Raw genomic sequence first — 16,761 nt, 5'->3', positions numbered from 1 at the left:
AACGTTAAACTTGAATTTAAAGCTAGATAAAACAGAATGTTCTATTTTCTATTGTCCACAAAAATTAGCCTTTTCTATCTATTTTTCTCTCTTCTATTTATTAATGTTTTCGTTTCAATCCTATGAAACGCGAGGCGTTAGTGTTTTATCAAATATATTTAGATTTTTTGGGGAAGAGCTGGTATCTTCCACTGTCTGTGAGGAAGCTTTGAGTTTATTCCTACTTTTTAAATTTATTGTTCTGGTCTTGTGCAAGTCACTTTATAACCTTGCACTTTCATCTCTTCTCGAGAGCTTCTTACACCCCTTGTTTTAACATTTTACGTAAGAATTTTAGATAAGGGGATATTTCCCCGTATACATGGAAGGATGCACAATGGCCATATGTGTCGACGAACCCAAAAATACTAAGTTAATCAATCAACCAATCGTGCTTGTTAAAGAAAATGCATTTCACCTTAGTTAGATGCCCTGATTCTAAAGCGGCAGTTTAGACAACGAAACTGAACATTAATGAAGAATGCATGCTTGATTGCTTTGGTTTATTTTACTTGGATTTTCTGCCACTTTTGGCTAATCGCAAAGATGATGATGACACGTCCTTTCCATTGCACTAATATTTATTGTTATTAATTACCTTTCTTGTTGCACAAATCTTATTGTTCTTTCCTAATTACCTATCTCGTTGTACAAATGTTTATTGTTAGTAATCTTAATTTCTGTTATTCATTTTGTGATTATTTGGTATTTAATATTTAAACGTATCACTGATAATGTCAGGATAGTGACTGACCTTCATGTACATATCTTGTATGAGCTCTTTCCATGGGAATTACGATTGTGTTTGGCCTTTAATTTTAGTTCGTGCTTTGAGTTTTACAGAGTGGTCAAGTTGAATTATAAGAAGCTGTTATTTCTTTGAGTGAAATGGATTTTATGCACATAAGTATTTATTTTGCTAAGAAGTAAAATATACTTATTTTCTCTTAGTGAAAACTTGACTTTTATTCTTATTTGACGAACGAACAGATTGTATTATTACCCAATACCCTGGGAGGCATCACGTGAATTCTATGAGTCTTCATGTGATCATTTTTATTGTGTTTTACTTAAATAATCATGTTTTTTTACTGAAAGAACGTGTCAAGAATGGTGATATGATGAAATTGATGAACACCCACAAAGAACAGCCAAGCCCAGGCCAGGATTCGAACCGGGACCCCTGGCGTTGTAGCGCGCTGCGCTTAGCATTCCACCACGGACGAGGTCGGCTTAATGAAGAATACATTACTGAAGTTTCACACCAGGGTGACTATTACATAACGCTAAAGGTATTCTCCGTCTTTCAGCTCATGAGAACCTTCAAAAAAATGAGATATTATATTTTGCAATCAAGTTAAAAAAGATACATTTCGCACAAGAACTAATATTGTGTAACATGATCAATAAAGACAGTGCTTGTAAATGGTTTTCCAATAATAATGATATTTTTTGAAATGAACTGGAAACTATGCTTCAAATGTTATAACTGTCACTAGTTGTAATTTGTGTTTAGTATACTGTGACAATTCATCATGGCTAAATACACGCTTCAAGAACGTTTGGTTACAGCGCCTTGAATAACGTAGTGTGGAAAACGGCACGATTCTGGGCTCTCTGGCAGGTTCCACTCGAATATGATACCGCTAGAGGCGCTGGTGTTGGTCTCGGTGCATGGTATTCGTCTGCTTATAATGGAAGTAAATGGAGTTTTCGCTGCAACGTCTGATTCTTTTACATGAAACATTTCTATGAATGTGATAATTGATATGATATTTAGTACAGTGGTCGCGAAGATATTAACGAACATTCTATACAGTCGACCACGTCCTGTTATCGTTATACTTTCATTAATAATACGGGAGAAAATATACGCGTGAAATGCTCTTGGTAACTAAAGTTTTGTGTATGAATTAGGTTCATAATTATTATCCTCATCATCATTTCTTTTAAAGATATACACACTGAAGCATTTATATTTTTTTATATTTACCGTCTCTTTTCTTCCGCTTTAAACTAATCGCGGCAATGATGATAATGATGATTGCATGAAACGACAAGGGGAAACCCACAAAACGTCCTTAATGCCATCGACATGAGTGTAAGGTAACTTTCAGACCAATGGGACAAGTGACACGAGATGTTCACACTGATGTGACTAGTGACACAGACACTTCCAGACTGTAAAATAGCATTCGTTGCGCATGAGGGTCGAAACAGCAAACGTCACGTTCATATGTCGTATTCACATGCTACTTGTTACTTCGGTCGGAAAGCTCCTTAAAGGAAGGGTGCTCAGACCGAAGCGACGCGCTACAGGGGGAGTTCCCAACTAAGTGACAAGCGACAGCCTTGAAGCGGCACTTCAGTCTATTAGCAAGCGTTTGCTGCTAATTGTGCGAAAAACAGATCTAGGCGACACGTGTCGCTTTGTCGCTCAAACTGGGCCATTTCCTCAATAGCTTGCAACGTGTTGCCGTGGTTTGTTGTTCGCGCATGTGCGATGCAACGAGTGTCTTGCTTTAGGGATATTGCGCACCAAAGCGGCACGCGACACTAATCGCTTGAGGATTTCACCAACCGAATGCTGGCCTGAGCTGCCCGTCACGCCTTTACAATGTGAAATGTTGCTCTTGATTGGCTCGTTTCCAAGCGCCATGTGTCGCGTCTCGCTTCGGTATGAAAGTTGTCTTGGACCGAAAAGCCCGTGTCGCTTTGGTGTGAAATCCTCGTATCGTTTGTCGCGTTTCGCTTTGGTGTAAAATCTCCTTGAGGAAACGGTGCAGTCAGAGCTTGTGTCCCAACGGTTCGAAATGCTGCATTGATTACCGACAGCTCGCTTTCAAGCGACACTTGTGGTTTGTCGCCTCGGTATGAAATATCTCTCAGGATACTATATATATTCTAATAACATAGAAAAGTAAACTCTAATACACAGTCCAAGACCAGACGTCCGGAATCACATTGCGATGTTTCTTATTGTGTTACGTACTCATGCTATTTATTTATTCATTTTATTTTACTTTTCTTTCCAAATTAATGCCATTTCGTGACTGCAAATCACTCCACAAATATAACTGTTTTCATCAATTCATGTACCGCCTTTCAAGACAAACAAATCTACATAATATATTCCAAAAACTAACAAAGCCGCATTACTTTCATAAGAAAATTAGCACCGATACTGATCGCACTGCCATCTATGTTCTCATCCGTCTCGGGAACCAGTTTCATGGGTCGTTTTCCACACTACGTTATTCAAGGCGCTGTAGTTTGGTTACTATCCAAAAAATTTATGAAAATAGAGATTCTTTTGTGGATACTCAAAGTGCACTTCGCTAAAACTATGGTCCACATAATCTCCCTTCTGTGCTTGCTATTCGTCGAATCGTTGAAAAATTTGAAAGGGATTTTACTCTTCACGATGCGAAAATACCCAACAAGAGGTCGAAATGCAAGAAGTGGAGAGAACATTGCTGCTGTAAGAGGTAGCATTGCAAGGGTTCCAAATTGATCGATTCCTCGTCATGCTCAAGAAATAGGGCTTAGAAGAACGACAATTTGGCGTATTTTGCGGAAAGACTTGGGTTTACACCCGTATAAGATTGTATTGCACAAGAACTGAAGCCACTGGACCATCGTAAACGCCGTGACATTGCTGTTAGGGCTTTAGAGCAACTTGAAACGGATGATAATTTCGGGCAAAAAATTATCTTCTCAGATTAAGCTCATTTCTGGTTAAGTGGATATGTTAACAAACAAAATTGTCGATTTTGGTGTGATAACAATCCACAAGTGATTCACGACAAGCCCTTGCATCCGCAAAAGGTCACTGTATAGTGTGGTTTATGGCATGGTGGCATTATCGGACCATTTGTTTTCAAAGCGAGGTAGGAGAAGCAGTTACAGTGACTGGTGAGCAGTACCGATTGATGTAAACAGATTTTTTGTGGCCAAATTTAGATGAAATTGATTTGGAGGACACGTGGTTCCAACAAGACGGTGCCACATGTCACACTGCTAATGTCACTATCGACGTATTGCAAGAACAGTTTGGTGAAAGGATAATTTCAAAAAATGCAACTGTAAGTTGGCCTCCAAGAAGTTGTGATTTACCTCCTTTAGATTGCTTTTTGTGGGGTTATTTGAAATCTATAGTCTATGCAAACAGACCACGAACCCTTGATGCATTAAGATTGAACATCGAACGCAGCATTCGTGACACTAGGTCCGAGTTATTGCCCAAAGTCATCGAAAATTGGGTTAATCGAATTCACTCGTGTGCACGAAGTCGAGGTGGACACTTAAATGATTATGAAAAACTAAGTATGCTGACGAAGGCAGTAATTTATTTTATTAAAAACATAAACTAAACGTAACGTTTCAACCTTCTAGCAAGGTCTTCATCAGACTTTTGTACTTGATACAGAGTCTGATGAAGACCTTGCTAGAAGGTTGAAACGTTACGTTTAGTTTATGTTTTTAATAAAATAAATTACTGCCTTGGTCAGCATACTTAGTTTTTCATAATCATGGAAACAAGGCTTAATGGTGTTATACTAAAATGATGTGTTATTCAAAACATAATGTAATAAACGATGCTTCAAAATAATATAAAAAGTTTGGTTGTATCTGAAACAGTTTTTATTTTATTTCATTGTAAAATCATATCGTTCTTATTGGAAAACCCTACATATCTTACACAGAATAATTTCTTCTTTACAGATTGTGACCGACAAAGGATCACACCTGGACATAAGGCTCCCGAGCATAACCTCTTCACTGACTTCAGCTGCTGGAGATTACAAGAGTCCACCGAGAACAAGGAGGCAAAACTTGCTTGTGACAGGCCAACTTACTCCGGACTCAGGTAAATAGGAGGTGTCTTTCAGTTAAGCGAGCTGTCCATAAGAACCAGATCAAACACGAACTCAGAAAGCACATTCGATTTTCCACCTATCATAGAGCCAAAACGATTTCCTGGAACTAATATTACACGTAAACCTTAGCTGATCTGCTCGTCATGATCTGTAAAATACACATCTTCTACATACATCAAGCAGAAGTATGTACTTATCATTGTTACGTCGACTTTTGTACCTTCTGTCAATTGGTGGAACCGGTTTCTGTTCTATATCAACGAATTTTACGTGAAAATGTACAAAGTTTGACCTAACAGAAAATTTTCCTAGTGAATTAGTGGTTGTTTGATGAGAAATTATAGGTCAGGTATACATATTTAGAGCACACAAATGTTTAATACAGTTCATTAACGAGTTATGCCTGAAAAGGTAATTTAATACAGGGTGTCCGACTTGAAACGCTCTAATTTCAAATACTTAAGTTAAACATAATATGCGGGCAAGAATAGTGTGGTAGGTGGTATATGGTAGCTTAGCTGTGAAAATTTTAAATAGGTTATGAATAGTAAGGATTTATTTATTTTGTATCGTTCCAGCGGGTGAAAAGTGAAAATAACAACAAATGCTGAAAAAGCGCAAACTGTGTGGTGGTACGCAGAATTCTGATCCATTATTGCAAGAAATCCGTTCGTACACAAAATTTGGGAGAGCAATCTCACGTGACGCCGTACGAACGGATTTCTTGAGACTTCATGCAAATGCATCTGCAATGCGCTGAACGTTTTCCTCTGATGTTCGTTAGCGGCCACTACCATGTCTCTTAGCGACAGATCCTGTCTCTAGAAACGCTCCTTTCCACGCCTTGTTTCTCTTGGCATCGGCCCGTGGAGGAGTGGTTAGCACATCGTGCTACGGCGCTAGATGTCCCGGGTTCGAATCCCGGCCTGGGCGTGGATGTTTATGAGTGTCCATTCATCAATTTCATCATGTCATCACTCATCTCCATCTTCGCAAATTAGCCAAAAGTGGCACAAAAAGCGAAGTAAATTAAAGCAAATCAAAATAAGAAAATCAAAATCATGGAATCGGGAGGGTCTCTGTTATACTCTGCACAAAACCGTCGTTGAACTGCAAAAATGGCATACAAGCACACAGTTTGAGCTTCTTCAGCATTGGTTGTCATTTTCACTTTCCACGCCCTGGAACGATACAAAATAAACGAATCCTTACTATCCATTACCTATTTAAAATTTTCACAGTTAAGCTATATATAACATACCACATACCACAGTGTTCTTGCCTGTATATTATGTTTAATATAAGTATTTGAAATTAGGGCGTTTCAATTCGGACACCCGGTATATTATTGGGTGAATGAACACAGTCGTTCATATAACTTTTGAGCCTGTTAGCAGATGGTGCTTGCGTCGTTCTCGCACTGAAGTTCTTTCTGTACACTATCTAACCATCTTCGATTGTTTATGCCTCGTAGAAGTTTGTGAAACTTTAGTAGCAATAAATTATTTTACGCTGGATAAGGTTATCGTCTGAACAGTCTGCAATCGATTCTGAGACTTAATTTTATGCCTGGTCTGGAGCCTCACAGACATGAAACTGAAGCCTCTCCCCAAAATCCTTACGTATACCACACGACTAAACAGAGCTCTATGAACGCCAAATCTCACCTGCCTAAACTAGTCACATACTCCGGAAATGATTTTCATTCTGAAAATACGTGAGTAGGTAAGGTATTAGTGAGCCCACGACAAGGCATACGATTACTTGCAGAATATTTCTTCTTGTAGCCTTATCAGTATTATACCTCAAAACTGTAGGTTAATGAAGCAAGTTTCTTTTTTAAAAATGAATAAGACATTAACATTAAACATAATTGAAAACGTTAAACCCTTGATTTTAGGACGGTTCTCAGCCCAAGATGGAATACATACGACACAGGATTGTAAGGTTATGATTGACATCTACAAACGCAACGTGATTCATTATTTGCCAAAACAGCTCTCTAAAGTTCAACTCTCAGAGTTGCAACCTTTAATGAACTCTCAAATTCATCCATTTTTCGATACATTTCACTATTGAGAATTAGTTATTGTGGTCACTCTTATGAAAAACTAAAATTAAATTTAGTACCAGGTATGTATTTAGTTGATCAGTTTGTCACCTACGGTACTACGTATATTTTTCCTATTTTAATTTCCTCTACAATGCTAATCACTAGCCCAAGCTCAAATTTCCGAATTTACCGCTCGTGCCTTTTGATGTGCCTAGATGTCACTTTACGTTAATTAATTTAAATCAGTGATTCGGTATATACTGTCATCAATGAAGCCTACGTTATTAAAGGCCCGGTAAGAAGTACTGCCATGATACCAAATTTAATGCATTAGTTCCTATTTTAATAATATCCTATGATACTATACCCTGATTTACAGTAATATAAAAATGGTGAATAGTAGAAAATTACGCTTTCATCTTGTATTAAACATCTAAATTTTGCAAATATTAACAGAGTACAGTACGTAATAAGAGATAGTGAGAGAGAAAATGAGGGACGTTTTTAAAAATTAAGCACAGAGTAGCCTTGGTGCAAGAACAATGCAAGTGCCCACACATTTTGTCAAAATAACTGAAAAAACGAGATGGAGATGGATTGGCTACCTAATGTTAAATAAAGAGGCCTCTTAAATCAAAGCCTGCTCTCAGAACTGAAGTTCTTAATACATCAAAATGGCATGGGACTAAAAAATAGCATGTTTGTGATTCTTAGTTATAGTAAGTCAGCACACAACGACTTTTATTTCCGAATGTTGGAAAATCAGTATACTTTAGGCAAGTTTGGAGAACGTAATGTGTTATTTAATAGAAAATTATCTAACTCTCGAGCATAATCAAACCTGTACGTTTGAATTGAGACATAAGTTTTTGAACTTCCATTTGCTTTATCCTAAGATATACAAATCTAGCATCAGTATCTACGTTGATTACTCTTTAGACTTATTTAGTACAACATTATTATTCACATTCTCCCAAAACCTTACAGTCGTGTGCCAAACTATAACATAGACATATTTCCCAGTCATAATCCATCTCCAAGAATCATATTGTCATGTGACATATCTAATACTAGAATTCTCCACTTTTACCTTTCCGGCGCTGTTGTAAGCCTGTTTCCTAGATAAACCCACATGATGCTCTGCAGAATTTATCCTTTTATATTACTATACAGAAAAATGTGACTACTTCTTAAGGTAAACCACGAAATAACAAGTAGTCACAAGAATTCGAAATACATATGAAGTTGTGCATACATATTTTAATACCTGTTCGGAAATTATGTAGCGCTGTATAAGTAAAAGGCATATATATATACTTGCTACCTGATTACCCTTTCACTAATTACTGCCACATAGCTAAGTTTGCTGGGATATTCACACAGAATAACTTTTAAAAAAGCATAAGCTATCGTGCCTTTGCACTTCCTTGTCCATAATGATGACTGATGCATTTTAAACTGTGATTTTATAGATAGAAGTTACCTGTTATATTAGAATCACGCATGTAAATATTCACAGTATTATATATTGATCTCAATGTGGATAGAAGTAAATTATTATACAATTGTTGTTCTTATACTACATTGCACTGTACCGTATTGAAGAGAAAATAAAAGAGTTGATATTCAAATGTTATTAATTTTGTTTACTGATTACGTGTATATTATTGATATACCTTACCTCAAGCTTTTATTCGATGAACTTAAATATGCTTGATTACATTTTTGGCATGACTTGGCATGAATTCTCACACGAGCACATAAGCTTTTATTAATAACAGTTTGCAACCATCATTTTGATGCACTTTAGGCTTAACGGAATTTTGGGAAATTTACACAATTTTAAAAATATGCTGACAATTTGTGAGGTAAAGTTAATTCAACAAGATTTGCCTGTGCATGTTATTATTAGATTATTTTGCAGGATAGTTAATTAATAAGTCATGTATACAAAACAAAAGCTTTTGAGAAATTCTATAAAAGTTTGGAATTTGAACTGCTTCCATAACGGTCTTTGGGATCTTTTGCTCTGAAGAAAAATTAGTTGGCTACATCTTCGTTATTTTAGAAGGTTAATGCATTAATAATTTTGGAAATATATGCATCAATCACCATTATTCCATTCTATTTTTTTAAAATTATTGTGTGGTGAAATTCCACGGCTACTTTGCTATAGGCAGTATGCATGAGAAAATATAAGTAAATCATACAAATCCAGAATTGACACAAAAGGAAACCAAAGTTAAAGCCATTTAAAATTGAAAAAGTAGCATGTCAGAACGTCGTTGTGAAAATCTATTACTTATTGCCTTGCACATTTTATTTGAATACTTCTTATTTTATTTTAAACGTATGTTCGTATTGGCAACGAAACACATGAAAAATCAGAACCAGTCAAGTTTTTTTGTGGTGCATGTGAAGATGGATTATGTGTGCTAATATGGTTGTGTGAGAGTGATGTGTGTGTGTGTTTTCAGGAAAAGTCCTAGTGTGTGTAAAGTACGCATATTTTTCAAAATGTTAAAGTATGACAGCTTTTCTAAGACGCATGTGGTTAGGTAACATCGTTTCTGATGATGGAAAATGTTGTGGGCAGCAAGAGACACATGGTACTTCCTTCTGTTAATGCAGGTAAACTTTACATCGACTCAAGTTGAGGTATACCAATAGCAAGGATACATACCCCATTATGGATTACAGGTAAGTGTTCCAAATGTTTAATTTTGTAACCTCTGCAACGGAGTGGTTAGCACACCGTGCTACGCCGCCAAGGATCCTGGGTTCGAATCCCGGCCTGGGCATGGGTCTATTTTGTGAGTGTCTCTTCATGAATTTCATGATATCATAACTCATCCTCATCGTCGCGAATAGTCAAACGTGGCAGAAAATGGGCACTAAATAACAAAAATAAAATAAAATCAATTTTTGCAAACACATTATTTCTTAGAATAGTACATTTCAAGTTAATTTCCATCAGACGCAAGCACATTGGCGTATCTGGGATAGTTCTTGGGGCTTATATCTTCATGTTATTGCTCCACATGCAGACTCAAACTTAGGGAATGGGGCTTAGAGGGGTTACAGAGTCTGCAACGGAGCTTCCACTGTGGACAAATTGCATGGAAAAGGGACAAGAACACACAAAAAACTATTTGAAGTATAGTAAAAATATAAATAACCATCTCAATAACCATAGTCATCATGCCTAAAAGTTATAACTGAACTGGTAAATAAGCGGGAAGAGGAGGGATCACTATGATGTAGTAAGCGCAGGGGCCCTCCACATATAACTCCAAGTGTGCTCACATGTTTTAACATAAACTTTGGTAACCCGGAAGGACGTATATATACGTTTCATATATAGCAATGAAAGATAGAGGAGTAGTCATGTTTAGCAAATATAAAATTCTTGGTCACGTGGTTTGACATATTTATCACCATAATTAGGGGTTCGTTTCCCGGCGGAGACACTTGGCGCAGTGGTTCGAATCCTAATTCAAACTGTAGATCTAGGTCTACCTGAGTATAAAGATGACAGAAGAAACAAGCATCTATCAGCAGTGCTTGGAAAGGAAATACAGATATGTTGCACTGTGAGCAGAAGGAACGCAATAATTTATGCCGTTGCTCTTGTGAGTAGATCTGACAAAAGAACCCAAGCCTCAGCATGTCAATAGCGTCGGAAATCCTCGGTAATAGCAAAAGAAAATAATGCATTTGTGAACAACTGAGTGTCAGTTTTATTTATGATGTATTGGAATGTACAGGCAGTATTTCAAATATTAAATCTGCGTAAATCAGTCTCTTTTTTACCTCGGCTGTAACATTGCGACGGTGACAAAAGAATAAGAAATAAGAGCTCGTTACAGCTAAGGAGACGGCGCATGCCCTCCCTCGCTTTGCAGCAGAAATGGTTTGCAACGAGTTCCCGTTCAATTTGCCTCGACAAAAGGCGGTCTATTTCCAGTTTCCGCTGCCTCAAGCCCTATTCAATACTCGTCGAGTCTGCCACAGGCAAGCGACCTTTCAGTGGAATACAACATATCGTCCAATGCTTCACCGAGGTCTTTCCAAAGAAACCAATGCAAACGTCGTGTCTCGAATGTATGGTCCATTCCAACACTAATGTAGAAGCAGATCTGCCAGACCATCAACTACTGCAACAAACGCTACTTCTCCAAATAATGTCTCGGAGACTGTTCCCTTTTGTTCCAGAATATCATGCAACGTTGGACAGTGGTGAGGGTCATACCTACACTTGACTAAGCAACCATATTAATATCGATATACGTGTATCTGCAGTACCATGCATTTAAGAACATTATTCCATTATTAACGTTGCATCATTATGGTATAATATTCACTTAAAATATGTAACAGCTCATTTATAGTATGTTGGGTCGGAGCAAGAGCCTCACCAGGATTATTAGGTGCGAGGGTGAACTTCAATATTATCTTCAATTAAACTTCCTCAAGATAAACTGAGGCGGGATAAGGATGAAACAAACTCATAAAACTTGGCGTCATCTTTAAAGCGATTCATAATTATTTGTGCAAAATATCACTCCTGTTTTTTTTGTTTTTCTTATCGTGACTTCATCTTGGGTTGCAACACACATTTGCAGCAACATATCGTTATTGTAAGCTTCTTCACGTAACAGACCCCAAAATGATAATTAATTTCTAATTCATACTATTTCTGCACACATTCGTAACACTTTCAGTGGTAGAAATGCTGTCTGGGAAACCATTGCAGAGTGTCAGGCTGGCAAACATCACCGAATTATCATTGCTGCCAAGAAGTGCCTCTTGGAAAACGCACATTTACAGAGGAGTCAATGCTTTTTCCTTATCTCATACCTTCTAAAATAAGAGAGCATAATTTGGAATGTCCAAATCTTAACATCTTGTTTGTGCTTGTCTTGTCTTAGTATTTTAGATATCTGCGCTCTGAAACGTTCTACCTCGCAACACTATTGTATGCTGAGACAATCGAGAAACAAAAACAGAGAACCATCCATGGCCTTATGTAAGGGGTGTGAATTCAACGGGCCATGTCCCTCCCATTGGTTTACTAAACATTTTGCGTTTATTTTTAATGAAATTATTAAGAACAAAATAAGGACATCACTATGTTCGAGAGAGTTCCGCTCCCTCCTATATTAGACCTTATTCTAACAGAAAATTCTCATCCTAGTATTTGCATCTGTATTCATATTTTACAGAATTATTAATTTTCTGCTTACTTGATAAAGATTTTGAACTTTTAGCATCTGTGGAAAAGGAAAACAATTGGAACATGTAAACAAATACATGTGTTTGCGAACGGTGGTTACATCAGATGTAAAAATGAAATATGTGAATAATAAAACACAAAAGGATAATTAGGTATTCTACCAGCTCACCAACATAACAATTAGGAAAAAGACGTACATGCTCACACAAAGATGACAATGTACAAGACAATCAATATCCCGTTATTCTATGAAATAGAAATCTACCAAAACAGAACACTAGGCGAAGTTTCCACGTCGGGCAGAAGAGACAGGACCAGAAAAAAAAAAACACTAATTACGGATCAGTTCAGCAAATATCATTCATTGGTTCGATTGAGAGAAGGGCATTCCAATGGTTCGAACATGTTACTAGAATGGAGGAACATCGGAAAACTAAGCAGGTCCTATACGAAGAGGCCAGTCTTGAAAGCAGAGAGGTCGACCATATATGCAGTGGGAAGAGTATGGGAAATACTGTAGAAGGTAAAGGAAAACATTATAGGAAACCAAAAAAACTTGTCACTGATTGAACAGCATACAAGAACTAGAAGAAGAACCCCAAACAATGCAAACGGAAAATAGGGTAGAAGACGCACGATATGACGCTCTCTCTCGAAACGTAGAGTTAGAATACTTTTGTATTTTTTTAAATCATTATGTTTGTTTTTCTACCGTTAGTCGATGAGGATGAATGGCGAATCGATGAAACAGCTGGGATACAAATTCAATGAACAGTGGCGTCGATTGGGTGCCAAAACTGGGGGGCAAGGATAGTTTACTTAGTCTTGGTAGACAAGGCTTAGCATGAAAACACGTTCTCTGCCACGGTGCTTTCACTAATGCTGCTTCCTGCGCCAAAGTGGTTACTGGACTTTATTTCGCAAATTCGAAAATTTAGCTTTTCTCGCGTAAAAGATAGAATAGCCAAAACACTTTTACATGCACTCGACTCCCACGCCTTATGGATCATGCCTTATGCGCATCATTGTTATACTCGTGACCGACGGCGTGCTAGGAACAACAAAGTCAAGCCACATGTTTCGGTCATAATGACCAGCATGGCAGTTAACGTATTAAGAGTCCATGGTGCGGAGAAAGTGGAGGAGCCACCACTGTCAAAGAAACATCGATGTCTTTAAACAAAACCTATATATTCTTTCATTGTTTTGCACTAATGAATATTTTTTACCACATTGAAATAATTTTTCCTATCAACTCAAATTACAAGTAACTCGCAATGTAGTAAAATATGTTTACGGTAGTTTGAATTCCTTTGGATAGAGAGAAAATATAGACAGAAAAATACATTTCAGTTTACTAAGTGACAATGCTGACATCGAAACATGTGAGATTGAGTCCTGTCTGGCATTCCTTTTTTAGTGTCACTTCATTTATTTCATCTAATTATCAAACATCCCCAAGCGCACAGACCTACAACAGATAAACCTTATAAAGTTGGCTGGAGTATCTCTAATTTGTATTTTTATTATTTCACGTCGCTTTTCTGCCACTTTTTGGCTAATCGCAACGATTAGGAAGAGTGACGATCAGATGAGACTGATGAGAGGACACTTGCAAAACCATGCCTAGATTAGGATTCGAACCCGGAAACTTCGGTACCCTGATCGAAAGTCGATCACTTTAACGCGCTCGCGACCATTGAATGGCCAAATATATTGCATCACGTACAAATGTTTTAGCAACATAATTTCGTAATGAGACTTTCGAGATGTGTATTAGATTAAGGTAGAAGTAACTGTTACATAACGTTCCAGAAAAGAATTTACGACAAAGCATATGGACTTTTACTTCTTGTTCATAAAGTTCATCTCCGTGAAACTTATCTTGTATATTTGCGTTGCTACTTCAAGAGCTTACTAGTTGAGGTGTAAGCAGGCATGGATGAAGATAGCAACATAGTTAAAATTGGTGTCGCTTGGTTCGTGGTGAATTGCAGGTGTGCTTAATGCAAGAGTTCTGACTACCATGGAAGGTAGCAAACTTCAGAAATTTTTCCATCTACCTTTCTTGACAAGAGGAAGAACGCCTTCTTCACGCAAAGGAAAGATTTAGAAAATATATATTTCCTTTTTTGAATAGAAAGCTCTTTCGAGTATTGTGTGGTGTTAGAATCCAGAAATTAACAATAGTGATTGCGTAACATATTACCGTCTCAGTGTGAACTTTATTATCAGCAAGTTGACTTGGTCTTTCAAACAGAACAGGTGCTGCGTACTTTCTGAGGCTTGGAATGGGTCATACTCTGTGCCTCACTGGGCTAGATTGCTCAGTACGAGTAGGTAAACCGTCAGTTTGCAGGGTTCCGTTTGCGATTTGTCAAATATGGTTGAATCTCACTGAGACTATTCCTTCATAGTCAATACTGAAGAATTAACAGTAGCCAACTACCCCATGATGGTTTCTCGCATGATAATCTTTATATCTTCACTCACTAAAATAGAAACATAATCTTTATTTATTCTAAGCATGTTGAATACAGATACATTTAAATTAATTGATCTTGTATTAATAAATTAATATTAGATGTGCTACGAAGAAATATGGAATTGTTCTACGGTAGCCACGGTTATTGACCAATAATCATCTACAACCATGTTTATATACAATATAATTTATATTATCTTATCCTAAATACTACTAAACATTAACAAAGCTAACTATATTACTGTCATTCGTTTCCACACTAGAACCACCAATTAACAGATTTGAAAACAAAATTATACATACATCTTTCAATAATTTCCATTCACAATTAAAAATGCGTATGTTTAATTAACATAAGAGTGTTTCATAAAGTGCGTAGGTTTTAAATCGCTTGTCATTTTTTTGTTTGAATGTTGGCAACACTGTTCTTATCATTTTCGTTATCTCTTATCATTCCAATTATTAATTGAGCAATTGCTTTTTTTTTGTTATTTTTTTTTCAGATGTTAAGTTGAGTTGCCATGGAGCGGTTCACTATCGAGCAACGTGTCGTTATTTTGAAAACACATTACAGAAACGGGGTGTGCTATGCAGAGACAGTTCGTAAACTGTCGAATATGCGGTAGCTATGCTTGTTTGCTTAACGGATGTTTATTCCTGGCACCCCGACAACAATAGGAGAGTACAGGAAATCGCATATTCACGGTTTCCACTTAATCCAGAGCAGGCCACTCCCCGTTTCTGTAATGTGTCTTCAAAAGAACGACGCGTTGCTTGGTAGTGAACCAGTCCATGTCAACTCAACTGAACATCTGGGGAGAAAAAAAAAAAAAAAAAAAAAAAAAAGAAACAAAAAAAAAACAATTGCTCAATTAATAATCGGAATGATAAGAGATAACGAAAATGATATGAACAGTGTTGCCAACCTTAAAAAAATGAAAAGCAATTTAAAACCTGCTCACTTTATGAAACACCTATTAATTATAACAATTTCATTGATTATACAAGCAACATCGTTGCTCAAAAACTCCGAGTATGTTCATGTAATGTTCATTTGAAAATAATAAAGAAATGAAGAGGAGAAGAAAGACGGGGGAACCGAAATTTAAAGGATATGACGTCCTGGTGTACATTTCAGGTACCAGGACGATATGCGAATACCGCCGAATGTATGCGGGTGGAGACTAGGCTACTTTCGAGGGTCCCCCCTCTGTTATTTCAAGAGAAGCATCTTTGTGGTGCTTGTCAAGTTTTCAGGGGGAGGGTTAATGCCAGTATAATTTATATCGAAGGGTTTAGGTGAGTATTGTGCTCTACCCAAAATTCATTTGGCAGTTTACGAAGCATCCCAACCCCCGTTTCTGCCAAGTTCCTGCGCCACTGACAGCCACTAACATTCAGACAATATTTCCCTGAAAGAAAAATTACCAAAGGCGTCGAGAAGCTCTCCTCTACACCCACCACCCTTTCCGTCCCTCTAAAACAACTGAAAAGGAATTTTTCACTTCGTGCGCTGTCCACTTTCGCAGCGATCGGTAAAACAAGCGGTGGAACAGTTCATGATAAACACCAGTGGCTTTCCAACACGCCCAAAGGCATTCACTACATGTCGTACCTGCGGCGCATTAGTGAACCACGAAAAAACTGTCACACTAAGGAAACATATATGAGCTTGGCATGCAAAACACGCAACCACAATGCAGCGGGAGTTTTCAGTGGGCTCTGAGGATGTTCGGGGAAAGGAGATAAGCCAGAAAAGCAAAACAGGGTTGGTTGTAATTTAATTCCTTGACCTTTTTTTGCGGAGCGAGAGGGAGGGTTTATGCAACAAAGGGGATTTCGAACAATGCATGCCTCGGAAGTAGGGCAGTTTGTTATTAAAAAGAAAAACGACGGTTGAAATCTTTTTTTGGGCGTTGCCCGTGTGAACCGCAGAAAAGGTCATGGCGTGAAGGTTTTTTTTTTGTGTGTAGGGGGGGTGTTGAAGATCACGCCGCAGAATGCGTTCATTTTTTAATTCCGCAAACACGCCCTGAACGCGAGAGAATGGGAGGAGGGGGAGGGGGTA

General features: G+C 37.6%; 1 protein-coding gene across 1 annotated transcript in view; it reads left to right on the top strand.

Annotated features, from left to right (window-relative positions):
* The window catches only part of LOC145978898 (popeye domain-containing protein 3-like), a 127,079-nt gene that overhangs the window by 89,045 nt on the left and 21,273 nt on the right, over window positions 1-16,761 (top strand). The window contains exon 8 of the mRNA XM_083111843.1: window positions 4,765-4,909. Within this exon, the coding sequence (XP_082967969.1) occupies window positions 4,765-4,909 (145 nt within the window). The remainder of the gene's footprint in view (window positions 1-4,764; window positions 4,910-16,761) is intronic.

This window comes from Lepisma saccharinum, chromosome 1 (genome assembly GCF_977018435.1).
Source record: "Lepisma saccharinum chromosome 1, izLepSacc3.1, whole genome shotgun sequence".
Classification (NCBI taxonomy): Eukaryota; Metazoa; Arthropoda; class Insecta; order Zygentoma; family Lepismatidae; genus Lepisma; species Lepisma saccharinum.
Note: the sequence above shows the minus strand (reverse complement) of the source record. Positions and strands in the feature narration are given on the sequence as shown.